General features: G+C 47.9%; 2 protein-coding genes and 1 long non-coding RNA gene across 3 annotated transcripts in view; 2 read left to right on the forward strand and 1 right to left on the reverse strand.

Moving 5' to 3' along the window:
* The window catches only part of POLA1 (DNA polymerase alpha 1, catalytic subunit), a 180,590-nt gene extending 173,446 nt beyond the window's left edge, over positions 1 to 7,144 (forward strand). The window contains exon 37 of the mRNA XM_083498264.1: positions 5,949 to 7,144. Coding sequence (XP_083354390.1) covers positions 5,949 to 6,112 — 164 coding nt within the window. The 3' untranslated portion in view covers positions 6,113 to 7,144. The remainder of the gene's footprint in view (positions 1 to 5,948) is intronic.
* Positions 7,145 to 12,859: 5,715 nt separating this feature from the next.
* ARX (aristaless related homeobox) lies at positions 12,860 to 26,181 on the reverse strand. The gene is made up of 5 exons (XM_083498269.1): positions 25,519 to 26,181; positions 23,665 to 24,364; positions 20,774 to 20,819; positions 17,684 to 18,021; positions 12,860 to 14,222 (listed from the first exon to the last, which is right to left on the reverse strand). The coding sequence occupies exons 1-5, from the start codon at positions 25,709 to 25,711 to the stop codon at positions 13,982 to 13,984; spliced, it is 1,518 nt and encodes a 505-aa protein (XP_083354395.1). The 5' UTR covers positions 25,712 to 26,181; the 3' UTR covers positions 12,860 to 13,981.
* LOC310704624 overlaps positions 17,784 to 27,737 on the forward strand; it is a 538,844-nt gene continuing 528,890 nt past the window's right edge. The window contains exon 1 of the long non-coding RNA XR_014524929.1: positions 17,784 to 17,901. This is a non-coding gene — a long non-coding RNA (uncharacterized lncRNA). The remainder of the gene's footprint in view (positions 17,902 to 27,737) is intronic.

Here is a 27,737-nt window from a genome sequence, read left to right on the forward strand (position 1 = left end):
TAGGTGAAGTAAAAATATGGTTCCTAATGGTTTCTAATTTAGCATATTCTTTAAGTCTTCAAATAAAACTGTTAGCATGAGAACTAAATATGAATGATGCACTGGGTCCTTAAGACACAAGTGTAGTAGTATATGTTAAGTATGTATGTGTGTGCATGCCAAGCTATTTAAAACTGAATATATGTGCAATATATTTTTGTGTGTGCACACACAACATACACACTGAACATTAATAAAAGCTAAGCTGTTTGACACAATAATTGAGTGGGTTTGCTGATTAATAATAATATGAAAAACCCTGGTTGTCCATTCAGTTATATGTAAAATATAAAAGCCTTCCATATAAATGAAAGCAATTAAAAATACTTGGTTTCTACTTTCAGTTTATGTGGGCACCATTTATTGAAAGGAAAATTATATAATTCAGATTTTGAAACAAGATTGAACGATCACAATCATATTAGCTGCAACCATCAAACTAAGTCAATCAGTGTTTCATCTCAGTTACCAGAAAAGGGCCATTTTCCAATTAGGTTTAAAGATTTGTTGATGCTATCTGAATTTTATTTCATTTATTTCATTAAAATCCTAGTAATATTTAAGGTCTCTATTTTATACCTATTAAAAATTGTTTTGGTCTGCATTGTGTTCATTTTGTATTGATATTGTGAAAGAGGTATTTGGGTTTTCCCACCCCCTCCCTAATATAAATATAGAAAGTCTGTGAGAGCTATGGTTTCAGCTGCTATAAAACCGTATTCCATACATATATTTAAATGTTCCACATGCCACTTCAGTCATATTACAACTTTGTTCTCAGAAAGGATTAACTGCTCTATTGATTAAAGTCTCATTTAGGAAGAAAAAGTGAGCTTTTATATGCATCTCCAAGTTGGATGGTATGGTAACCTGAAAGTATTGACTGGCTGTGTGATATACAGCGGTCACAATTGTCTTTTACTAAGAAGAGCACAGAGTGATGCTGGTTGTCATTCTTACTCTGCTGTGTGGCAGCGCAAATAGTCCCCTTTCTAACCAACCTGGTGGGAAAAGTCAATATCCCATCAGCAGAGGAGGTAAACACATCAGGAGCTGTGTCCTCTCTCATCTTCCCTCCTCTATATTACTACAGTTCTTTAAATCTATTCTCCCCAGTCATCGGATGCACTTCTGTCATTCAAATGCATAGTACTGCTATACTGCAGATATAGCTGTGGTCTGAATTTAATACTGTACTGTAGATCCTCTTTTTTGTTTTATATTTCAGACTAAAACATCCCCTCATTGATTTCACATAGTTCCTTATTTTTCTACCATTAGCACACTTGATTAGATTTCTTTCTTTTTAATTTTGACTCTCGGTAGCAGTAATATTTTTAAATGTTTTTAAGAGGGGGTTACCTTGGACATCTTAGCCAAGTTCCCTGCACAAGACTTTTTCAAACCCCTTCCCCTTTTTTTGGCAGCAGCTCCCCATGTGTGCTAAGATGACCACCCAAAGGTTAGAGCTCTCCAGAGTAATTTTATTATGTTCAAGGGACTGTCGCTGCGGGAGGAGGGGACCTGGCAACACAGCCTCTGTGCGTGTAGCACTTTGCACACATTCATATAACTCTCTGTATACAAGCCGTTGCTTAATTTCCTTCCATTTATATTTTACTTCTGTTTGGATTGCATCGTTGATGTTTAAATATAGTGAACAAAACTGAGCAGCTCCTGTAGCGATAACCAGAAACGCTTTTTAATTGTGTCTCCCAGTGTAAATTTGATGATGATGTGATGATTTGATACAGTGCCTAAGAAGAAAGCACTGTACAAAGATAAAACAGACAAAGCCCTTCTCACGGGCTTACAATCTAATTAAGATAGCATAAAAAGGGGGATGGAAGGAAAAAACGAAGCAGATAACTAACAGATCTAATATGAGAAAATGTGTATATTTAGATGCAGTTCACCAAATCCATGCTGTATAAAACATGGCAAAGCCATATGAAGCCATTGAAGAGAAAATGTAGCTTGATATTGTCAAACAGAATAGAAACGCAGAGGTAGAGCGTAGAAAACAGTAGAGGGGAAACCCTGCAATCCAAAGCAGGTTTATTCAGAAATAAGTCCGTACTAAGTTTACTTAGGATTGCAGTTGTAGGGTTGTATTCGCTGCTAGTCCTCCTCAGAGTAGACCCCTTGAAGTTAATACACATGACTTACTTAGGTTCATTCATTTATATGGGTCTTATTTTGAGCAGACCTTTGTTGGATGCAACTCTTAGTCTACAATTGTGCACACGTCTACCTGGACTATGGGACTAAAAATGGTTTGAACAATATCATATTGTTTGCTCAGTAATACATTACAGTGGTACCTCGGGTTACAGATGCTTCAGGTTACAGACTCCGCTAACCCAGAAATAGTACCTTGGGTTAAGAACTTTGCTTCAGGAGGAGCACAGAAATTGTGCTCCGGTGCTGCGGCGGCAGCAGGAGGCCCCATTAGCTAAAGTGGTGCTTCAGGTTAAGAACAGTTTCAGGTTAAGAATGGACCTCCGGAACAAATTTAATGATAGCAGATCTCTTAATGCTTTGGGATAATGGCTTAATGGCAGAATGAGAACATAAGAAGAACCTGCTGGATCAGGCCAATGGCCATTCTCTTTGGTGCTGGTAAACGGGCTAATATCTCCTCATGCAGAGCTGTATGGACACATCAGAGGAACACTAGATTCATATCTAAGTGATAGGTGCAAAGATGTTTACCAACAAAATAGAAGCAGCCAGTTAGCAGGAAATGAGAGTATGCTGTCTGAAGAACAAAACCCTCTTCAGGCCTTATTTTGCAGTGAGAAAGAACTAAGACTGACTACATGGCATTCTCAAGCTCCAGGATCTGGGACTCCCATATCTGCAATGGGCACTGCCCATTTGGTAGAGAATTTTAGATTTTAGACTAGCAGTGGGGTAGAGTCAGGTTCAAATCCCTACTTAGCCATGAAGTTAACAGGGGGGCCCTAGCTCAGTTACTCTTTTTCAAGCTAACCATTCTCACAGGACTGCTAAGAAAAAAGGGAAGCAGAAAGCCGTCCACATTACCCTGAGAGCGAGAGTGAAATAAAACATTATAAAGAAATACAAGAATTGTCCACCAAAAAGGATTTTAAAATGTTAGAATTTATTTTAAGATTTTCTGACTTCCTAGTATAATATGCATTATTAAAGTTAAAAGCGAAGGGACGCGGGTGGCGCTGTGGGTAAAACCACAATGCCTAGGACTTGCCGATCGCATGGTCAGCGGTTCGAATCCCCGCGGCGGGGTGCGCTCCCGTCGTTCAGTCCCAGCGCCTGCCAACCTAGCAGTTCAAAAGCACCCCCGGGTGCAAGTAGATAAATAGGGACCGCTTACCAGCGGGAAGGTAAACGACGTTTCCGTGTGCTGCGCTGGCTCGCCAGATGCAGCTTGTCACGCTGGCCAGACTTGTTATCCCCTTGGCTTTTTGATTAGGTTGGATCCAAACATGCCCTCCTGAAGACTGCTGTGCTACCTACCACACTGCTCCAGAGGGTGCCTCAACCCATTTTCAGGGATCACACAGGGCTGTGGGGGAAAAGGGAGAGCTCAGATCGGAGAGCATCTCATTCTATGGCCAGAACTCCACTGATGGAATTCTGGATTCAGTCCTTTATCTGCTGTGCTGCCTGTTTTACACTTTTAATATTGAAGGATAGTTTACAGAGTAGATTCTACTACTAAGGGCAGAGGGACAGTTTGAAGGTAGCCCCACATACGGCCTATTATAATAATCCAGCCTTGTATGACTGTGACCAGGTGCTGCTCCAAGAATGAAGTACAGCCTAAGCTATGCAAAAGCACTCCTGACTCCATGCTGAGATTCTAAGTACAAAGCAAGATCTAAGAGGACTCTCAAACTATGTACCTACACACTTAACATGCATTATCTCGCTAATCCTCTTAACACCCTTTAAAAAGGGCCAGTATTATCGCTCCCATATTGCAGATGGCAAATTTGGCCTCTGACAATAGTGGTTTGGCTAAGACCAACTACTGACTTTAGCAAAGGTGATATTTCAACTGAAGGCTTTCTTGTTCAGTGGTTTTATATATATATTATTCAATATTATGCTGTGCTAGTTTATCGGTGAGTGATCTATTGATCACACATCTCAATTTCTTTCTTTCAGTAAAATACAATGTCTCGTCATATAACCCTTTTCCTACTTTTTAAATTGCTTATTTCTCCATTTTACACCTTCAGTAAAACAGCAGAAACATTCAAATTGGAATCAGTTCATCTGTTCAGTAGAACACAAACTAGATGTTTGCTACCAAGCAATTGGTGGTGGTGGTGATGTTGTTTTTCTCTTATAGGCTCCTATGTCTTGAAACAATTCAGTCCCTTGAAATATCCCAGCACAAAAGTAACCTGCAGTCCTTTGGCTTAAACTCACTATACTCAATATTTGTGCACTTTTTCTGAGTTATTAGTGGGGGAAACATGATGAAATGTTGAAGTTCTTTGGGGAAATGAGCCTAGCTTAGTGGTAGAACAAACATATATGCCTTTGCATGCAGAAGGTTCCACGTTCAATATCTGGCATCTCCAGTTAAATGGACCAGGTAGCAGGTGATGCGAAATGCTTCTATCTGAGAACCTAGAGAGCTGCTTGCAGAGTGCATTATATTAGCTAGAAGGATAAACAGTGCGACCTGTGTTTCTTCCCTTTAGCATTCTTATTTTTTAACTCGTTTTTTTAAGATAGGCAGGGAAGCAAACAAGGCTCCCTAGAAATCTAAACAAAACACGGAACATGTTTGCTATTCCACTGCACTTGCACAGTCTTTAAAGTATACACACAACACTTACAGGGGGAGTATCTGCAAGTATTTTTTCAAGTGGTGTAAATACACAAGTACAGTGGTACCTGGGGTTACAGATGCTTCAGGTTACAGATGCTTCAGGTTACAGACTCCGCTAACCCAGAAATAGTACCTCAGGTTAAGAAATTTGCTTCAGGATGAGAACAGAAATCGTGCTCCGGCGGTAGCGGGAGGCCCCATTAGCTAAAGTGGTACCTCAGGTTTAGAACAGTTTCAGGTTAAGAACGGACCTCCAGAATGAATTAAGTTCTTAACCCGAGGTACCACTGTACATTAAAAAATGCATGAAGATAATTTCATATGTTCTGATTCAGGCCTATTACTTAAAATGGACTTGTAAAATAAATTTAAAAAGTTGAAGTTTGAGATATGGGAAGAATGCGCATCTTATCTTAATAGTTTCCGGGAATACCTTTCTGCAGTAACTTCCACGTGCTTTGCAATAGGCACGTAAAGGCAAGTTCCCAGTATCCTGCATTATTGCAAATATTTTCAGTAATCCGATCAATGAAGAGGGTTCAGTACATAGAAAGCAGATTGCCAGGCAACCATGCCATTAAGCAGCATTCTGCTTTTTTAAAAACATTAAACTCTTTAAAGAGAAGCTACTATCTGTTGGTTCTGGTAAACTGTTCCCTCGTCCTCTTTCTCTTCCCCCTCCCACCCCCATTTATTCAGCATTAATGGACAAACAGTGTTTCCTGACATTTACTGACAGAAGGTGTAGCACCAATTCAGTTGGGGCATGACAGGTGGGTTGACTAATTCCCTGATGAGCTAGATTCAGTCTCTTTGTAAGTAACAAGTCTGACACTCTCCTAAACATGCTGACCAATGTACTTTTTTAAAAAAAGAAAAGAAAAAAAGGTAAGCATCAGAAGAAGAGGAAGCTCAGTAAAAAAGCATGTTGAATAGAAGTCTGGGAAATTTGGGTTCTAAGAGTCGGTAACCCTATACCAGAGTGTTTTAAAAGGCCAGAGTGTCCTGGGATTAGTGGCTATAAAATGATGAGTTCCTTTTTCTGATCTTTCAATTTGTTATTTCTCTCTCCCAACAGGTTGCGTGAATAACAACATGCTGGAAGAAACCAAGGAAAACTACAAAAAACTGAAGAGCACAGTAGACAAATGGTTGTCAGTGAGCAGCTACTCTGAAGTGAACCTCGGCAAACTCTTTCAGACATTCAATATAGTAAAATCTGTGGGAGATCCCAGTATTTAAGCACTGTGTGTGGGTAGAATGGAACAAAAGGCTTTTGTGGACTCTTTTATAGGCAAATATCTTCCTTGTTTTCATTTCTAGTTTTCCATCTACAGATACACACTAGTGTTGTTGTATCTTGTTTAAAAACACACAAGTATACGTCAAATATTGGCTTTATTCGATGGTAAAAAATATTAAAAGGTCATGTTAAAAGTCAGTATATATACTGAACACCTGTACCACTTACTTTTCAATAAATATCTATTTGTTGTATATCTGGACCTAGAAGGGAAGAAAGGGGTGGAGAAATAGCTTCTTTAATTGAATAATTCCCAGTGAGAGTTGCTGGAATGTAAGTGATCCTAGACTTTGCTCCAGGGTAGTTAGTAGAGGTGCTTTCAGGAAAAGAGGTTAGTGGAGGTCTCAGTAGGAGCACTAATGTTTTCTCTTTTCACAATTTATCTACTTCATGATCATATACACAGCAGTTAAAAACAATGCTAAAGCCAAATTCTTCCTATTAATACTTGATTCTAATGTGATCTTTATTTTTGAACCTATATTTGAGGGAATTTTTCCACAAAACAGTATTCATTCAAACAATAAATATTGTGCTGTAAAGACACAGACTAACCACATGGAAATGAATGCTAAAGCACCAATTGACTTTTGTACAGGGCAAGGAGACTGTATGTATGCAGCAGATTCTTCATACCACACACACATATCTAAATGTTACACTTTGGTTCCTTTGGGTTCAACAGAATAAACTTCAGTGCTTGCTGTGGCGAGAAAATGGAAACAAGACATAAATATGGAACTCACTTCAGCCAACAAATAAAAGTAACTTCTATACTGTATAAAGTAAATAAAGCCAAGGCAAAGTTTTTAGAGAGATTTAACAATGGTGTCTAATCTGTTTACCGCCAGTGAAATAATGAACAGAAATTTTAACGTCCTTTATTGTTGCATGCTAAAGTATTTCTAAATGTGTGTGTAAAGTTTTATACTGTTGAAAGGAAAATAATAAAGTTTTCTAATGTAAGAAAATTGCAGTGGTATGCGCCGACAACATATCAGTGAGATATCACAGTGATATCAATTTACACTACACATTTTGTTGCTTCATCTTCAAATTATTTACTTCAGGGGTGGAGGAATACACTTTTGGTGACATTGCTGCTACAGCCTTTTTCAATTGTGTTTACTTGCTCATTGACAAACAGCAAAATTTTTAGGATACTTCCCCAATGCTCTTCTGAAATAAGGCAATTTAATCCTGAATGTAATCCAATACCTCCTAGTTAGTAGAATAGTGTAAAACATCTCTCTTCCTTTAAATTGGGGACATAGAATCTGCTTCATAACTGTGGCCAGCATTCTAGTACAAATCAACCTAATAAGCACATTGAATGAAATGCAAGCTCTGGGAGTTCCAAACCAGTCTCAACTTGGAGGTGGTGAAATTTGCAGTGGGAGCCAGGAGCACATATCTGCTGGCAGAATGCAAACTTAATATATTGACATAAAAACCTTTGGTCATCATCGACATACAGACACAGTGACACATTTCAGGGATTTAAGAATATCCCTCTCACACTGTTAAATAGCCTGGGACTGATTGTGAAGCAAATTTTAACCTATATCCTCATGTTGAGTGGAGCTGACACAAATAAACAGACTTGGGCAGCCATGTCACATCTAATTCAGCTGTTAATAATATATATATCTGGTTCATTCAGAAATCAGTTATTGTGTGTTCTTAACTATACCTGCTTCAAGTACCACTTGTGGAAACATGAGCCTGCAGAACTGCCCTGCCTGCAAAGGCTTCTATATTTTGGTAGAGAAGACCCACATGCATAAGAAAGGCATATGCATGTCTGACCTTTCCATTGAAGTGAATGAAGAAACCCTCTTGCAAATGAGTTCCTATATGCAAAAGAGCCAAATATTCCATTTTTACTCTTTCCCCCAACATGCCTATTCCATAGTACTTAACTGGATAGTCATGCTTAGTTACTTCCATTCACATCATACAGGTAGTCCTATTGCAATAACCTAGCCTGTGTGTCATCATTTCTAATGGAGTGAGAAAAAGGCAATGGGTGATGCTCACTTTACATATAGTCAAGAAGAGACCCATTAAATCAATGGGCATATAAGTTAATTAGCTCCACTGAGTTCAATGGGTCTAATGAGAAATGTTGGCTAATGCCATATATATTTAAAAGCATTACACATGTATTGTGTTTTCCAGCAAAATAAATGTACTTGTGAAATATGATATGAAATAGGCATGTCTTAATGATGAAAATGAAAAATAACTTATTTGTATACAGATACACATTTTAGAGCTATTCCCAGCAAGACTTGTCTTTTCACAAACTTTCCAATTATCACATAGAAAAAAAAGAGGCGAAAGATCATCTTCAAGCATGCTTCTCTCTCTCTAAAAATGTAAATTTGAAAATCTAGTAAGGATACGTATGCCATAATGGCACTTCGCATTTATCTTCAATTATTAGAGGAAGAATGTTTTGAATAGGTTAAATAAAACCTTGTTTTCCCAACTTAATGTAACATCTAGTGTTTAAGACAGACAAAATCTGAAGAGTCCAGATGTGTGTCCTTGACTAAGCAGCCGCCTTTGAATGTTTCACCTCATTTTAACCCTTGAAAGGCTGGGAAATGGGAAGCCATCTTTTTACAGTATATGTAAGCTGATTTTCATAAATATGTAAAATACATGGTGTAAAATACATGCTACAACTGAATTGAGGTTGCTAAGAAAACAAGCCTGGTTTCCCCAGAGATGTTCTAGACTGAGTTGGCCACACTCCTCATATTTCTGTCCCATATGCTGATTAAAAAAATATTCTAAAGTTTTGTTGAGGGTGAGATTTTTTGATATGTAAGCTCAGAGGCTGGACTTCACAACAAGTGTTTATGTGTTAGTAAAGAAGAAAGGAACCCATCAAATTATTTTGTCCTATGCCAGAATAATATTTTGCTGGGAGGAAAAATGACTTTTCCTATTTCTCAACTTCAGCCCATTTTTCTTCTGGCCTTATTTGCCTCTCCTCTGTCGAGCACCTAAATATTTCTTAATTGAACCGCTCATCCTGCGCCCCTCTTATAGCTGTTTAATAGATTAACTCATCTGTGCCAGCTTCAAATTTCAGATTAAAATTCCTTCATCCCGAAGGCAGCATTATCAGGTTGTTGGAGGCTGTTTTCAAACCTTGGTTTTGAATAGCAGCGGCTCTGCATTAATTTAACCACTAAGCTAATAAGTAGGTTTCGTTTTGTTATGCTAAGCTTTATTGCTTTTCTTTTGATCAGAATGGTGTTGTTGAGCAAAGCAGCAGACAAGGCATTCTTTGATGAGGGAATTAGTGCTCTATTCTTCCTCTATTATTCATAGCACAGTGGAATATGTAAGTACCTGAGGGTGTCAAAGGAGAGCAGGCTCTATTGCAAAGTGTTCGCCTTGTTTCTCTCAATAGCTGACTATGAGATGATAAACTGCTTAATACACTGCACTAATTGGATGAGAGCAAAAAGAGATGGGAATTAAGGCAAGGCAAAAAGAGAAAGTGCTACCAGCCTTCATTCACTCTTTCACCACTTTAACAGCGCCAAAGGAGGCACAAGCTTTCTATAAGCAGACTAGAGGTTTTGTGCAGAGATAAAATGAACCTGTTAGTGGATTCAAGTAATACACTAATTATTGCACAGTATAAATACCACTACTGGTTTTATAACATGAAGGTAAACTTCTTTTGAGACGGTTATAGGATTGCTTGGCAGTAGTATAGATCCTAATAAGGGACCAGAGTAATAACCCCCCTGGATTAACAAAATTGCTGCTTGCAGAAGTATGATTCCGGCTTTTACAAAGATTTCTGCCGAATGAATAAAAATGACTGAGTGACATTTCTTAATGTGTAATGGATTGATAATGATTCCCTTTTCTTTAAAGTAAAATATGCACTTCAAACTCTACTGTTAATCATGTCCAGGGGCAAATGTTCTTTTTCCATAAAAATATTTTTGTACCTATGGTTTTTTTTACACTCCAAAATATATATGTGTATAAGATGCTGTCAGTTAAATGTATGGTTATTTGGAAGAACTGCAGTGGGTTCATAAAAACAAACATGCTGAAGAGCCCACCGTGTGTGAGTGTGAACTGAGGGGAGGAGAATCCGCCTGCCAGGCCTTTGCCATCCTATCTCAGAAGTCTTCCAGAAGAGTCATCTTGTGGAAACATCAGCCCACATTCCTCCTCTGGTGGGTAAACTGGACACTCTTACAGACTAGAGAAGCCTGGGTGCATTGTGATCTAGTAAGCTCAACTTTAGATTCCCCCTTGCGCATTAGTTGGGTTGGGTTGTGTAATGTATGTCTATATAAAGCCAGTTTCATCATACAAAATTTGAGTGAACATCCCATGCACAGAATTTTTCAGGATGCTCGGTAGATGACCCATATTCAGGGACTGATTGTTCTTAGCTAGTTCACCAGATCAACGAATGTGAAACAGCACTGCCACATCCACTCCTCACGGCTGAAGAAAACAATACCGTGATTAGGAGCCCCTTCTGCTGTTTGCAGCCCAAGGTGCTGCCTCGTGGGGGGGGGGATGCACCTTCCACAGGATGTTCAAGAAAAAGGGCGCGGGGGTGCAGTTTGAGGTTTCTAGCCAGCCTGGTCCAGCTTCGGCTGTCATTTTGTTATTCTTAAACAGAAGTGAAATGAGGGTTGGGGTTCGAGGGAAGGCTTGGCTGCGGGGGAGCCTCCCTCACTTCTTTGGCGCCAAAGGCGGCTTCCATTAATGAGCAGATCTTCACAGCTGGATGAAAACGAGAACACCTCAGCCATCCGCCAGGCGAGCTTCTGGTGGTGGGTCCCGTCCTTTTTTTCCCAGGGCAGCCCAGCTTTCAGGGAAGGAAAAGGTCGTGGGCTTCTGGGGCGGCTTTGAGGCCTTGTCAGGCGTGATATCCCACCCCCACCTCTTAAATATATATATATTTATATATATATTGGGGAGCTCGCAGGAAGTCCGGGGCTCCCTTGAAAAGAAAAAGCCCGCGCGAGCGAGCAAGCAAGAGAGAAATCGCCGTCGCCCAAGCGCCCCCCGACCCAGCTGGGAAGCCTAAATAGGGGGCCTTTCGCTCGGGGTTTGTTTGCAGCCGCCGAATGACACGGGATTAGGAGGTTTGTAAACCAGGGGCGAGGGGGGCTTTCAATGGCCCGGCGATGTAATCCTCGGAGGTAATTTCACGCGATTTGCTTCTGCTCCATGGCAGGGTCAACTGAGAGGGGACGAGAAACGGCTCGCCAAAGGAGGGATCAGGCGGCCGGCGGAGAAGGGGGCGCGGGCGCGCAGGAGAGCCCGCAGCAGCTGCCTCCGCCGCTCAGCGCCAAATCCGAGGCGCAGAGAGAGAGAGGAAGGGAAGGAGGGAGGGAGCAGACAGACAGGGAGAGAGGCTCGTCGGTGCGCACACCAAAGCAGCGACGGGCCCCGGACCTGGCTTTCTTTTTCCAAGCCGGAAGCCAAGGCCTTGGCGAGCCGCCGTTGCCAGGCCTCGTCCCAGTCCCAGCCCCAGCCCGCCTGCAGGAGGGAGGCTTGGACGCCGGGGATCTCGCCCACCAGATCACCAGTCGAGAAGCGATCCGGTAGAAGAGCGCACCATCGCCACCAGCTCCGCCTGGCAAGCCCACCCCCAACCTAGGTGGTCCGATGGTGGTACAGGATACCACCGAGGCTCCCACCCTCTGGTCAAGCACGATCTCCCTCTCTTTCTTTCACCTTCTCTGGCTGGAGCAGCGGAGTTGCAGCACCTTCCCTGTCCCTTCCCCCTCCCGCTTCTCTGGAAATGGCCATGAGAAGACAGCTGCTCGCCTTGACCCAGTAAAGAGGACGCCACATGCAAAGCCAGTGTGCAACATTCGGGATTCCTGTTGCTTTAGGCAGCGGGAAAGAAAAGAGAGGCGGAGGCGAGTCGCCTTATCTGGTCAGATAAGGAACCAAACCATCTTGGCCATCAAAAGAATGAAAGGGCGCAGATGCTCTACCGCCACCAGCTTTTTTGTACAGAGCGATCCTGCGCGCATTTACTCGGAAGTCAATCCGGTGTTCCATGAGGATTACTTTCAGGGTAGAGGGCACAGCACTGCAGCTTTACAACACACAATTCTGCCCCCGGAGGTTTGCTCCCAGTCTAAGTGTGCACAGGATGAGCAGCCTTGCAGTGCCACCCTATGTATGTTTACTCATCAGTCAGTCTCCTCTGTTGTCATTCCTTGGGAAATGGACATAGGCTACAATCCTACACCCGCTTCCTTTGGAGAAAGCCCCAATGAGCTCAGTGGGATTGAATTCCCAGTAGATAAGGAAAAGATTTGTGCTGCCAACCTGTTACCTGCCCACAGCTGTCAGCCTGTGCCTAGGCCAATTTTCCACATCCTGGTGCTCTCCAGATATTTTGGACTATAGCTCCCATGAGGGCACCAGGTTGGGAAAGGAGGAGTGTCTTTTAACATTAAAACCAATTTGGGTTAGGGGAAAAATAATCTTGCCTAGAAAGCTTGTGAAAGTAATAAAATATTTTCATTTTTTCCGTTTACATATTTTTTAGGCATCTATCAGACAAATATCTGCAAAGCTGGAGAGTTCAATCAAGTCCTTGGTACCCTAGCCCTCCCTCACCTTGGTGATGAAGCACAATTTACTTCCAATGACGCTGCATCTCCAGGTATCTTTTCAAATTCTTCATAAATGTATATATATATATATTTTATTTTCTATGGGTGACACTTTTCCACTTGGTCGCAAGGGAAAGTGAGAGCAATAACAACATTACACAAAAGCACTGTACCGACGCCCTGTCTCTCTCTCTTTTCGACTCGCTTTCCCTTTCTCTCTCTCTCTCTGGTTTCAGGAACCTCTACAGTTAATAAGTTAAATAAAGGGTTTGTACATAAATATTTGTCTAGGGACCCTATGATATCTACAACACAGTAAGAATCTACAGAAATGACAAACTTGTACAAACACTACACGGAGTGCAATTGTTATATAACATTTCAAATATACAAAGCTCTGGGTTGCTGTGTTTCTTTTCTCTTTTTTTGCTTTTTCTTATTTTTTTAATAACAATGGTATGTACAGAGCATCACAGTTTAGTGACTTCTTTTTTTAAAACAGTCCATATTCTAGCACTGTTATTTTTCCCTTTGGTTTGCTATAAAACCCTTGGTTGGTGTGATGATAGGAGGACCCCTCCACACACACGACAAAAAAAAGAAAAGAAAAGAAAAAGACCAGACTCTCTCCCCGATCCCACCCCGCTCCCCGTTTGCCTTATTAAGTGCACCGGTTCGTTTTAACACAGCATCGCATCATTGGCTTCCTTTTGGCCTGGCCCAAGCAGCATCCTTGGTTTCGACGTCCTCCCAAAGCTCCTCTTAAGATCGGCCCAGGGTGACATGACTAGATGTGGCGAAGGGAGAGAGAGGGGCGTGGGCTGCGCCGCCACGTCGTACCTGCCCACGCGCCCCGCTCCAAAAGGTCCTCTCTCCTTTCTCCTCCTTGGGATGTACCTGGGTGTTCAAGAAACGGAATGACATTGGGGAAGGGGTGGCGGGTGCGTGGGGTAGTCCCAGCCAAGGAGCTTCTGCTGAATGGCCCGAGGGAAGCATGAAAAAGCAGGAGCCTGGCTTGCTCCGAGTACCGAACCGGAGGAGAAGCTCTCCGCCGCGGATCCTCGGTCTCTCTTTGTATGTGTCTGTCTGCTTCTCGCTCTCCCGTTTTGGTCTTGGGTTTCGCTCCTCGCCAGGCGATCTCTGGCCGGCCTCGCCCCGCCCCGTCGGGGCTGCTTAGCACACCTCTTTGCCCGTGCTGTTCCCGGGGAGGATGTTGAGCTGCGTCAACTGCGCCGCGTGCTCCTTGGCCTTCAACCGCAGCGCCGCGATGCTGGAGGCCCGCCGGTCCGCTGCCGCCGTGGCCGGATCCGAGAGGCCGCCCGACTGCACGGCGCTCTCCACGCTCGGGGCCGGCTGGCGCAGCAGGGCGGCCGCGGTGGACGCGCTCGTCAGCGGGGCCATGGTGGAGAAGAGCCTGCAAGCCAAGAGGACACAGGCCGGGCGGTCAGGGCCGAGCTGACAGCACGAGGCCCAGGGGGTGGCGACCAGGCGAAACCCCCGGAACCCCGTGTCACTAACAAAAGCGCGCCTACATTGCATCATCCGCGTCAGGCTGCTTTTAAAACGGGCCTGCTGGACTCCAGCTCCCATCAGGCCCAGGGAGTGTGGCTCATGGGCGTTGTAGTCCATTCAAGGGCAAACCCACTTTCAAAGGCAAGGAAACAGGCCTCCGGAGGACTCTCAACTTCCGCTTATACAATTTAAGGCGGAGAGAGCCCAACCCGGGACCCTCCGCATACACTTGAGACTACAATTCCCACTACTACTTCTGAGCCGTTGCCGGGGGGCTCATGGGCTTTGTCGTTCCACAACTTTATGGGGAGCGTCAAGTTGGCTACTCCAGAATTATAGGGCTGCGAGTGAAAGAGTGGCCAATCCCGACCCGGGCAAATGCTGCAACAGCCGCATGCTCTTTATGTATTTGATCAGTGCATTTATACCGCCCTTCACCCTGTCTGGATCCCGGGGCGGTGTGCAAAACAAGGTCCCGCCTCTGTTCCCTCCCGGGCCTCGATTCGAATCCCGAGTTTTCCAAGCTTAAGGTCTGGCCGGTTCCTACTCGCGGCCCTTCTCGGGGCAGCATAAGCCAGGCGGGGTTGGAAGAGAAACGCCTAGTCAACGAGATTGTCTGTAAGGCGCCTAATCCTCTCCCATTTGCTAGTGACAGGAGCTCGCTGGCACTGGCAGCAGACGCTTGAGCCTGCGACTTATACTGTGATCAGAGAGAAGAATAATTTTTTAAAAACTATTACTAATAATAAATAGTAGTAACAATCGAGACTTTTAGGTGATGGCTTTTCTCCCCGCTCAAGTTTCCCTCTCCTCTCCTGCCACTTTCATCTTCCCCCAAGCTACAGCGGTGGTTCTTTACGCTGCCTCCGCGGGCTCTTTCCCCTTGTCCTTCACGTTCGCTTCTCGGGCGCCCCTCCCCTTGCCCTTCCGATGTCTATACTTTCCTCGGGCCGCCTTATTAGAGGTCCTGGATGCCCGAAGCGGTGTCTGCCGCTCGGCTCCTTCGCGGGGCGGATGCCCACGCCCAGCAGGGCGCGCCGTCCCTGTGGATTTCCGCACAGTGGAATGCCAATTATTCTCCGGCAACCCTAGCATCCCGGCTCAATGACACAATCTTGGAAATGCCTTCCCCTCTAGTTTTCCTTCCTTACCTCTCCCCGGAGCAGCCGCTCTGAAGAGAGCAACTGACCCCCTTGACTGGCACGTCGAAATATACAGACTCTCCATTAACCAAGGAGGTGATTATTGACATCATCACGGCTAGGAATTGAACTGTGGGCCTGGAAGGCAACAGGGGCTACATACTAAGCCCGGAGCCGCCTAAGCTCCCGGACTGCGGGCTGGCTGGCTGGCGCGGGGAGGGCCTTGGGGAGGATTACTTGGGCGCGGGGAGGGGGGTTCCCCGACTCTCTGCTCCTGAAATTCTTCGCGCAGCTCAGCCCTGAAGTGGGACGGTCTGCATCTTGTTGCTCTCTTATAGGCTACGATTTCCGAGGGTGTTTTTCTTAAAAAAAAAAAATACAAATAGCAAAACAGGGAACCCTATATGCACAGTGGCTTGGCTTTTCAGAAGGCAGTTTCTATGGAAGGTGAAAAACTTTCCTAAAAACTTCGCATGTTAAGAGCAAGATGGAAGCGCGAGGAGGAAAATCTCTGCTTTCCTCTTCTGCTCCCTTCACTACTTCCTCGCTCTCTTTTTTCGTCGCCTGCCTATTTTGATCGCACAGCCTATTAGCCAGGCAGTTTAGTAAGCATTTTACAACTCATTTTTCAATCTGATGGGGGGCGCAAGGGGAGGTAGCGCAAGGGCTCCGGCTGATGCAGCCAGAGAGAAGCGCTCCAAGTGTAGAATCCCGGCGGCAAGTAGGGGGCGTGACAGCCCCGCAGCCGCCTGCCTGCCTTGAGGGAAATTGAGTCACTCGGGGGCTCAGGGGAAAGGCAGAAACGCTTTCGTTGTAGCTGGGCGGCTCTCGCGTTCCCCCACCACACAAAACTAAATTTTACTTGGATTTCCCCCAACCCTCCTCCAACACATAATTGTGTTAAGTGGCGTCTCGCCTGCGATGAATCTATCCCTTCTTTGTTCTCATCAGTAGAGACATCACTGCAGTTCTTTTGCCCTTCCATTTTCAACCTCTCTCCGGCTTCCATAAATCCCGACAATGCTTTTTTGTCTCTTTATAATTAGCTATTGACTTCTTTAAATTAATTGTTTGGTTATTGTTTAAAGAAAGGTAGCTGCAGTGTCATTTATTTTATTTTATCCTTGACTAACAAGCCTGGTTTTCCGTTCAGGTGTAAACAAGACAGGCTATATCTTTAGTCACTGCTGTGACTTTTCAGTGGATTTAAGTTGTCTTTATTCATTTTTTAAATCCCTTTCTCAATTTCATTTTATGCCTTTCTGTGACTATTTAGTATGGGATCAAATACCAACAAAGATGAAAGGTAAAATGAATGTGTTAAAACGCACATAGACCATTTTAAAAGTTGAGATTATTCTAATAAACGGACTGTCATCCTATCACCTAAATAATACTATGTGGCCAAGCCATCTAGCTAAAAGAAAATCTTAGGAATACCTTCCAGCCAATGTGCTTAAGACCATGGTCTAAATGCAAATACTAGTGATTGGCCTTTTCCTTTAAAGTTATCTCTATCCAGTTAGGGAACAGGAGGGTACCATGAGCTTTGCACACATTATTATTGTTGTTGTTATTCCCAACTCATACGAATTCCATATTCTAAAGACTGGGGAACAACACTTTCAACCCAGAAGCAAAGCGACTGAACTATTGCATCCTGCCCACGCATGGACATCTTTAGGTCATTGTTGTCAGCACAAGGGAGGAACCTCTCCAGCGCCATCAAGCCCATTAGTGCGGGACTTAGGCCCAGCGAACACTGAAAGGAACTTCTGAAGGTTTGAGCGGGAAGCGTCTCAGGTCCCTTGAAGTTTTGAAGCACAAAAAGTTCCACCACTCCTGCGCCAGGTCTAGAACACGACCAGGCAAAGCCGGCTGGATGAGGCCAATGAATGGCCCATAATCTAGTCCTGCGAGAGACAGAGCCACTCTCCCTTCCCGTGCCTTCAGAAGCACCGCTGCACCTTCACGCGCGGGGCCCTCAGCGCACAACCCGCGCCCAAATCTTTATAATACCAGGCAGGCCAAGATTTGCCTTCGCCATTCCCACCCTCAGGATTCCCTTGAGGCCCCGCCCACTTCGACTCCGAAGCGTGCCTTTACGCATGCGTACTCGGGAGGAAGCCCCACCGCGGCACGTGCGCGCGTCGGTAACGGTCTGCTCGTTGACAGCGTGGGGGGGGGGGGAAGGTTTAGGCTGCGCCTGCTTTAAGTTTACCTGCCGAAGGCGGGGCTGATGAAGGCCGGGTGTCGGAACACGGCCGCTCCCAGGAAAGTGCTGAGGCCTAGCGGGGTCCCGCCGGGGGGCAGAGCTGCCGAGCCGGGAGGCGGAGGCGGCAGGCTGGGGAAGGCGGCGGCGGCTGCAGCGGCTGCGGCGGCGGCCGTCCAGGCGGAGTCGAGAGCTGGGTGGTGAGGAGGGAAAGGACTAGCATCAAGGTAGGGACTGAGCGGGTGAGACGCCGACAGGGGCCCAGGGAAAGGCAGGCCGGGCGGGTGGCTCTGGGCGCCGGCCTTTTCCCTCTTCCGCCATTTGGCTCTCCGGTTCTGGAACCAGACCTGGAAGCCAAAACATAAAACAAGGGGGTGGGGAGGGGGGCAAGGCGGTTAGTCAAGCGCGGCCCTCGCGGCTCCTCGGCAGCCCAGAGACGACGACGACGACGACGCCTCTCCCTCCTCAGGGAAGGCCCGGGCCTGAGCGCAGCGCAGCGCACATCTTCGGGCTTCCGTGGCGGTTCTGGAGCAGGCATCGTCTGAAACTACCCAGCGCTCCTGCCCAGGGAGAGGCCCATAGAGGAAAGGGAAGCAAGGGCCTCTGGCTTGGCAAAAGAGCGCCCACCTCTCTGCGCCCAGACCCCATTTTGCCTTTCCTCCATGTTCTTCGCGCCTGGGCGGGGATGTCGAAGCAAAGGGTTTGGGCAGAGGGGTGGGAAGTTTCACTGCTGAGCATGCGGACCCAAAATGGGACAGAACTACGTGACAGTGACATCACAAATCAGTTTTCTCCCCGTCTTCCTTAGTGTCTCCCTCACGGTAGTAATTTAGATGGCAAGCTCCTCGCTGGCAGAGACCTGCCTCTCCCCCCCCCCCCCTGGGAATCTGTAAAAGCGCTGTGCAAATAGATGGTGCCCTATTGGAAATAAAGACAATAATTAAACGCATCTCGTTTCGCTCATATCTGGTGGTGACCTTAAAGTGGATCCAGCCCTTGGCCTGGCCAAGGCAGGCTTAATATAGATCTATTTATTCTTAACGGGAGTGATCGATCAGCTTGAGCAGGCTCTGACTAGGCTAGGCTTCCTGGACTACAGGTAGAAACATACGCAACAGCTCCTTCTTAAGCGGTTGCCTTTCTGTAAGACGCACCTTCATAATACATAATACAACCAATGCGACTGCATTCAAGCAACCTCGCCTAATGTTCTCCTATTTTCTTCAAAAGTATCCACGTATACAGCCTTTTCAGCGGGTTCTCCCCCCCCTACACACCCCGCCTTTTCTCAACTCCACTGTTTGACAGACAGTTGAATGTTTTCGCCAGCCACACACGCTAAACATCATGTTTTCTTTTATGACAATTTTAAACCCATGCCTTCTTAGCGGCACTTAAAAGGCTCTAACGCTAATTTCCCAGTCCGTGGAAATTATTTTTCATTATTATTATTGTGGTTATTACGCCATCTCCGCAGCCACCCACACTCAGAGCCGCCACCAGAGCCGTTCTCGGGGAGAACGCTCACATTTTGCAAAGAGCTCTGGTCTTTTCAGCGGGGGGAGATGAAAAGCAAAAGGGGCAGCAATAAACAAGCTTCCCTCCCCTTTCCTAGTTATTAATAAAAACAGGGAGGGGTTCTCTATATATTCATATCAGCCATCGACATCTTTCTCCAGTTTTAGAGCCAAAGCACTGAATACTACCGAAAATATATCCCTCTCCAAATTTGGAAACGGAATAAAAACGGGAGGGCTACTTTCTAAAATCTAAACAGATTGACAATGCAATCCCATAGGTGTATGCTCAGAAGTAAATCTCACCGAGTTCAATGGGTGAGGGTATATAATAGGATTGCAGCCTCGGCTTCCATAGGAGGCAATTATTTGGAAAAAGCTTGGGGAAAATGAGAAAGAGAGCCACATATTCGGGGGGAGGGGGGCAGGGAAACCGGGACCATCTTCTCGTTTGTGTTGCTCCTCTCGCCTCTAGGAAGGTCCCCGCGCAGCCAGCCTAGGAGCTGCGGCTCAAGGCAACGGCAAACGTGGCGTCTCGGCGCGTCTTTTCCGTTTCCAACTCAATTAGCAACTTGGCCCCACTGCAAATTCCCCCTCTCTTATTGAATTAATAAGTTTGAGTACACCCAAAGGTAAACCGAGGGGCTCTAATAATTCATATTCCCCTTAATTACATCTTCTCCACTGAATAGGGAGGGAAGGGAGGGCGAGAAAGAAAAGGGGGGTTGTCTCTGTCTCTCTCTTAGTTATTTAACTTTCCCACGACTCATTCCCCTGAGCTGAAAATCCTGATTTGCTGTCACATCTCTGTTTGACAATGGAGAAATGTGTCAACAGAAAGGAGGGGACCGGGCTCTTCATTAGCCCCTTCTAATGCGAGAAGCTGTTGTGTATTAAATGAGCCATATGGAATTTATGATGCTTTCGCCGCGCCTGACTTTCAGTGTAAAGTGATTTGCGCGGAGGCAAAAGGCCGCCGCCATCTGTCGGGGGGTTGGCCGAAGAGGGGCGAGTGGAGCGCCTGGCTCTCCGCGCTGCGTAGCCTCCGGGCTCGGGGTGGGGGAGCAAACACCTTCTAATAGCATTGCACCGTCGAGCCAAAAACAAAATCGAGGAAATCAAATAGCATTAGCTGACTCTCTTCGGGCCAAGCGGAGAGGAAACCAAACAGCCCCTCCCTGTTTGCTCGAGCGCCAAAGTGCCCTTTGATGGAGGCCCGATGGGCCATTTGAGAGCGCAGGCAAATACCTGCTTCGCGCTGCGTTGGGCTGACAACCACAGCTAGTTCTTTCATCGGGGTGGGGGTGGGAAGGGGGCAGAAGGAAAGCTGCTGGGGGCTTGCTCCCCCCCCCCGCACAGAGCCAGAACGAAATTAACTGGTTTCAACGAGGGAAAGGGTAGACTGGCACCCATCACCCAGCGTTTGGTCTTAATTTGGGGGTGCGGAGGGAGGAGAGAAGGAGCGAGGCCTGTTTGGGTTCAAGGGTCTTAAACAATATTTCCTCTCCCCCCCCACCTGCGGGGACCCCAAGCCCGCCGAGAGAGCGCTCCCAGTCCCCATCGCAGCTGCCCCTGGACTCACCTGCACTCTGGCTTCGGTCAGATCCAGGCGCATCGCCAGCTCCTCCCTGGGAGGGAAACAAGCACAACAAGACACACGCTCAGGTGAGGCCCTGTGAAGCGGGGTAACAGGAGAGAAAGGGTCCTGCGTCTCACCGTCTTGGTGAAGGCTACTACTACTCCTTCCTTCTTTGCCCATATAGGGGAGAGCCATCCACATGCAAAGTCCCAAACAAGGCCAGTTTCCTGCCCTTCGCTCCAGTTCCTACTGGCACTGACGCTGGATCGCCCCGGAATGCCCCCAATACCCCCACTCCCCGCAAAAATAATAATATCCCAAACCAGGAAGCGTTTCACTCTCCACATCCTGAGGCTAGCTTGAAATCGGGTGCACAAAGCAGACTAGAAAAAAACAACCTCCCAAGTTTCTTGTTTTGATCTGCGTGTCCCTGCCCCCCCCCCTTGTTGTTACGAAGGCGAAAATGTTTGGAGGAAGTGAAAAGAGGAAAACTTGCGAGCGGGGGCTTTGACAGTCTGCTGGGAAGGGCCGCGACCCCGGCCAAGGCCCGCAGCCCCGCGCGCCGGAGCAAGGCTCCCCCCTCCAAACGCCGCGCCGCGGCACAGAGGAGATCCTTTGAGCTGCAACGCGAGCCCTTCATTGCGATTATTATTGCAACAATTAAGGCAAATCGGAAACCATTACTATGTTAGAAAACTGCTTATAATCTGTTTACCTCGAATATGAGAGCTCCCGGGATAATTGGCTCTCCCTCCGTTAGGAAGAAAAGCGCCGCGCTGGCCAGAGAGGAAGCCTGGCCGGGCTGGAGCAGAAGAGCCAGCTCGCCCTTGCCCAGCTCCTCCAGACTGCCAACTTTTTCTTTTAAAAAAAAAAAAGATCTCCAGCCCGAGGGTCTGGCTCCTCACAGAGATGGCCGCACCAAAGCCTCTCTGCTCCGATGTGCGCCATGGGAGGAGCGGCCTGGCTAAACCTCTCCAGCCTAAGCCGGCACATTCCACTTCAAAGACCTTTCCGAACGAAATCGGAGCAGAGGAAGGGCGCTCCCTAGGCAAGCTGTTGCCTTGAGTGGCTGCGAGGCAAAGCAAGGCAGCAGCTTTCGCTCAAGCCGCAGTTCTGTTTCCCAAGCAAGGGGATCCCGGTGATTTCCTGCGCCACGCCGGCGAAGCTGCGTCTTATGCCCGCTGGCTCCGAAGGAGATTCCAGCAAATGTGCCAAGAAATAAACGCTGCTTCCCATCCCATTTCTACGGAAATACTCTTCCCCACCCCCCATATTAGAGGTGAGGCGAGCCTTGGCTAACAACTTTAACAGTGCAATAAACTGAGTTACGTGGGTCTCCTCGGAAGTAAATCCCACCGACTTCAGTGGGCTACTCTGTTAAAATGGGGACCGGATTGCAGCCCCAAGAAGGGGTAAAATATGGAAGGGAATTAGGGTCGCTCTTAATAAGAAGCCAAAACGAATCTCTGTATTCTGAGGATCAGTAATTCCTTTCCTCTTGGTAAATAGCAAAACCTTTGCTACAAATATTGCTGAAAGCGACCCTTCTCGGATCCGGATGCGGTAAAAGGAATTCCTCGCAGAAGAGGCTTTGCAGCTCAAAACGAAATTCGCCTACTTATTGAGAGCGTAACCCCGTTAATAGCGTTATGCTCTCCTCTCCTTTTCTCCGGATTGCAAATGGGAGCATTTTAGGAGTACGGGGGAATCCAAAGAAAGGAAAGGATCTGCTACCGAGTGATTTAAAAATTAAAATCCCATCAAACCACTTAGGCACAGACTTGCAAACAAAATGGGCATCTGCATTATTGTCATTTTCACTGCAATTAAGTTCGTCTCCCAAGCAGATTCTAGGTAACGGGAGGCAGGGACTTCCCCCTTGAAAGCGCAAATGCAGCTTGACACCGCTTTAATTCGGATCAAGCCTGATACACGTCTGATACAGCGCTTCAGGGGAAGACGAACAGCCCGGTTCCTTTCAAAGTAAGCGTGCTCGGTTAGGCTTCTGCTTCAAACCCCTGTAAGGAGCAGACCTCAAGGCAAGGCAGTGGATCAGAATGACTTTCTCCCTCCGGACTCCCTCCCCCCTTTTTAAAAAAATCTTTTTCTTTTTTCTTTCTGGACAGTGCCCAGAAACGTCCTGAACCGGCGGGCGGGCGCTTGGGGCGCTTGGGGCTTCTGCCAAAGCTTTCCAAGCAAGCTGCCATTCTCGTCCCATATTTTTAGCCCTCTCAAGCGGAATACTTTGATCTTTTCAAAACTATATCTATCTATATATACGCACGGGGCTTCCCTGCGGCAGGGCAGCGCTCCAGCTTCCACCGAGAGCGCTGAAACTGATACCCGACAGACTAGCCGGAGGATCAAGGCAAAAATAGACCCCGGAGAGGGTTTGACAAAGACGCGGCCAAAACCCACCTCTAACCTGTCCTTGGCCGGCGAACTCGGGCTGAGCCACACAAGCCCCTCTCTCCTCCTATCCTAAGGATGGGGTGTCTGGACTTCTGAGGAGAGGGAACCTCAAAAAAAGAACGACTATTTCTCCTGGACGCGGGGTGGATTGAATAAAGCCCTGGGACACAAGGGGGGGGGAGAAGGGAATTTCCCACCATATCCCACCCCGTCAGTTCCACAGCTTCCCAAGTTATCCCCAGGCGCGCGCACTTTTTCTTCTTGTCGTGTACGTTTATCTCCAAGTCCCAAGGCTTCCGATTTTGCCCGCAGACACCCCTCCGTCGCTTTCAATCTTAAGAGTTTATACTCATTGTCCCTTTCCAGCCCCGTCTAACTTGAGCGAAGAGTGGCCAGGGGAGCTCGCTTTGGGTCCTGGGGACCGGCGGAACCCCCAAGTTGGGCAGCTGCCCCCTCCCCTCCCCCAGCGCCTCGCCACCTACCTGGTGAAGACGTCCGGGTAGTGCGTCTTCTGGAAGGCCCTCTCGAGCTCCTCCAGCTGGTAGCTGGTGAAGGTGGTGCGGTAGCGGCGCTGCTTCCTCTTGAGCAGCCCCTCCTCGGAGTCGCTGCCGGCCGACAGGCACACGCTGTCCTCGCCGTCCTTGCCCTCCACCAGCTCGTCGACGGGCAGCAGCAGCTCCTCCTTGGGAGAGCAGCCGTCGGCGCCCTCCGTCCCCGGCGCCGCGCCAGGTCCCCCGACGACGCCGACGGGGCCCCCAGCGGCCCGCCGGGCCTCCTTGGCCTCGGCCAGCAGCTCCTCGTCGTCCTCCAGCTCCTCGTCCAGCTCCTCGGCCTCTTCCTCGTCGTCGTCGTCGTCATCCTCGTCGTCCTCGTCGTCCAGCAACTCGTCGTCTCGGCCGGGCCTGCTGTCGAGGCCGCCGCCTCCTCCTCCTCCGCTGGACAGCTCGTCGAGGGCGGCAGCGGCCCGCGGGAAGGGCGCGTTTTCCCGGTACGACTTGCTGCGGCTGATGCTGACCTGCGGCGCCTGGCTGATCTTGAGCGAGTCCCAGGACGAGGCGCCCGCCTCTACCCGCTCGGCCCTCGCCAGCAGCCGGCCCCCGCCGGGCCCGTAGAGGCGGCGCAGCTTGGGCGGCAGGTGCAACTCGGCAGCCTCGAAGCCCGCCGGGCTACCCTTGGCCGGTCCTGCCGGGGAGACGAACACAGACAGACACGCACCCATCACCGACCCGGCCGGGCACGTTTCGCTGCCGCCCAGCCGGGGGGACCCTCCGTCTGCCTCTAGAAACGGGCCCAGGGACTCGGAGCAAAGGGCAGACCGTGCGTGGGGGCCCCCGGTGTAAATACAACCCCCCCCATTTTGCCCAGATGCTTTCAACTTTCTAGGCGGGCAGCTGCAATTATTTTTGCCAAACCAGGTCGGATCTCTCCACGTCTCCCTTTCCCGTCCCGAGACCAAAATCCTTCACAGGAAGCTCTATCAAAACCCACCCCTGTAGGAACTGTACGGAGAGATAAATTTGAGGATTGTGTCTGGACGAAAGCAAAAGCTGACTGTTCTCTGCATTAGTTTTTATTCCAACCCCTTGACTTATTAAACATTACTATTCTTTTAAGTGCATTCATTAAAAGTCTCTCTCCTCCAGCCGACCATCTGACACCTGTCGGCTTCGTCAAAAGCATTTCCAGCGGCTTTGCCGGCACCCGAAGATCCCCATGAATTGGAAGGCCGGAGAGAAAGAGGCTTAAAATATTTTTAAACTCTTTTTCTCTGTCCCCTCCAAACACATTCTATCCGGAGCCCCACTTCTTTACAACCGGGAGCCCCGCCAAAGGACGCCCTATCTATTCGCCCTCCCAAGCAGGCCTGGCAGCGGAAAGGCGCCGCCGAAGCAGCAACGGAAAATACGCGCCAGGGACCTGCTGACTTGCCGCCGTTACTTGTCTTCTTTCACCCCACCTTCTCCAAAAAAGAAGAGGAGACCCCCATTTTGGGCACCACCTCCCCTTCTCCCCAAGCAAGCTAAAGGCGACCCCGGGCGTGTCTGGGATGCAGCTGGTGGTGGGAGGCAAGGCAAAACAGAGACCCCAAGAGTGGTGGGGAAGCGGAGTTTCTCCCAGTCCGTTTCTGCCCCCTAACCTTCCTGATCGCCTGGGCGGTGGGTCGCCTGCATCTCAGACCCACGCGCCCATCCACGCCACTTGCAAGGGGGTCTCCGCGCTCTAGGCCGGCTCTCCGGGCGCAGGATTTCCGCGGAGCTCGCTGGAGCTGCCCGGAGAAGCGAAGTTGCCTGCCAGGCCCGCTTGCTCTTTCCTCTGCCCCCCTGAGCTGGGCTTACCTTGGCCGGCCTTGTCCTGCTCGATCCTGCCGGCCAGTGGAGCGAGGCTGGGCGCCGCTCCCAGCAGCCGCATCTTGCACGGGCTCCTCCGGCCCAGGATGCTGTCGATGCAGTAGGACGAGAGCAAAGTTGGCGATTTACTTTTGCATTCGGGCCTGTCGGAGCAGCTCTCCTCTTGGTATTGGTTGCTCATGGCTTGGGCTTGCTGGCCCCTCCCGCACCGCCGCGCCTGGCCGGGCTCCGGGTGGCGGCGCGTGTGGGCTCCGGGCTCCGGGCTGGGCTGGCACCCCTCCCCCCACCAGGCAACGGCAGCAGCGCCGGCAAAGTCGCCCCTCTTCCTGCCCAGGACACTGGGAACAAGTGTAGCGCCTGAGCCGCAATAGCTTGGCTCTTGATTCCCTCTCCTCCACGTGCTGGGAGCCGCGCTCTGATTGGCTCTCTCCAGAGGCTGGGCAGCCTTCGGCTCCCAGCCAAGGGGAAAACGCGGTCCGGAATCATGAGAGGGGAGGGGGCAGGGAACGGGAACGGGTTGCTTGACAAAAAGTTGGCAGGCTAACTTTCCCTGCCCAGACCTCGTCCTTGCTGGGGCTGAAGGACAGGAAGAGATCTGGCGAAGGTCATCTCGTTCAACTCCTCTTCCTTGGAAAAGTTTCCTGCCAATTTGACACTTCTAGGGACGATGAGCCCAAATAATCCAGACTATATAGTCTTAACTATATTATATTGGGAACGGAGTTTTAACTATGTCATATATTCGTCCCGATCTTCCCAAATAACTTATTGTTCCATTCAAGAAACAGCCCTCCTCCCCTAATTTTGTTTTTGTTTTAAAAGTGGGTTGTTGGGCATTATTAAATTAGTGAGGGATTAACTGGATTAATTATTACTGCATTCCGTTAGAGCTGATCTTCATCAGGCAGCTCTATAATTTTTGATACAAGTGCTGCCTAAATAGAGCACGGAGCACTTCTGTCCTGAACTACTTGGAAGTAAATCCCACTATGTTCAATAAACCTTACAGTGTGTTTTTAGGATTGCAACATTAATGTAGAACGTGTGTGGGAGTATCTGTACATCGAGTGTGTACACGCACACGCATTCATTCATGTATAAAAATACAGATCTCTCTCTGTAGCTAGAGAAAAATATCAAAAACACATGAGACTGTTTATCAGGAAAAGTTCGTTCACTAACAAATTGGTACAGATTAATTTGCAATGGTGGCCCGTGTGGAAACACATTTTGCGTACAAATTTCGATTTATCAAACGATTAAAGTGAATTGGTACAGAAAAGCCCATCAGCACGAGCGGGCACGATCATAAGGGAGTTTTCAAAAGGACCTAATGGACTTTCCTCGACCGATTCTTCGTTATTTATTCAATCTAGGGTCATTGTTGCTTTGTTTGTTTGTTTGGCTGTTGCTGTTGTAGTGGATCCAGTATACCTTCAAATGCAAACCGACCAAGATCCCAGAAGAATCCTATATTTGTCTTCAGAGTGAAGACAGGTCTGTGGCAGATCAGGGATTTGACTGGAATGAAATGGGACCGGACGAGATCAAAAGGATTCTGAGTGGCTGGGACTGAGTCAAAGGCTGAAAGCCTCGCCTGAAGCCGGGAAGGTTTGGCCGGCTGCGAATGCGATGGCATTAAACCCGGGACTATCCTCCAGCAGCCTCTCTCTTTTGAAACCAAGCGGGCTAAGGATGCTTTGATGCTTCCACTGGCACCGGCCTCTTCCAACAAGAGGATAAAAGTGCCAGGTATCTGATCCTTCCCAACGATGGTGGCCGTCCCTAAACCACCCCGATTTCTAGATCCATTTCATTGTCGTTGTTGCTACTTCAAACAACTATTTTGTCAGGGAGAATTTCCCCCTAGTGTTAAAGCTCCTTCAAGACTGGGGAATAACCCCACGTTCGCATCAGTGGGCCTTCTTTGGTAGGCAGATGCGGATGTGTAACCGTCGGAGGGCCGGGATCGGGGCCCAATACCGCCGTGTGCTCCGTTCTGCTGCTTCTGAAATACGAGATTCCCCACTGCTCTGCGAAGGCAGCGTGAACAGCGGAGGCAGAGCGAGGGAGCAAATAATGGTTAATTTTAAAAAAACAAAAATCCCGGTTTTGGACAAGGGGAATACTCCAGGCCTGATTTTCTTTCTGCTCAACTTTCCTCGTTTGAACGTGTCAAAGAAATTTACAAAGGCATCTACTTGAAT

This window comes from Podarcis liolepis (genome assembly GCF_965112155.1).
Source record: "Podarcis liolepis genome assembly, chromosome: 4".
Classification (NCBI taxonomy): Eukaryota; Metazoa; Chordata; class Lepidosauria; order Squamata; family Lacertidae; genus Podarcis; species Podarcis liolepis.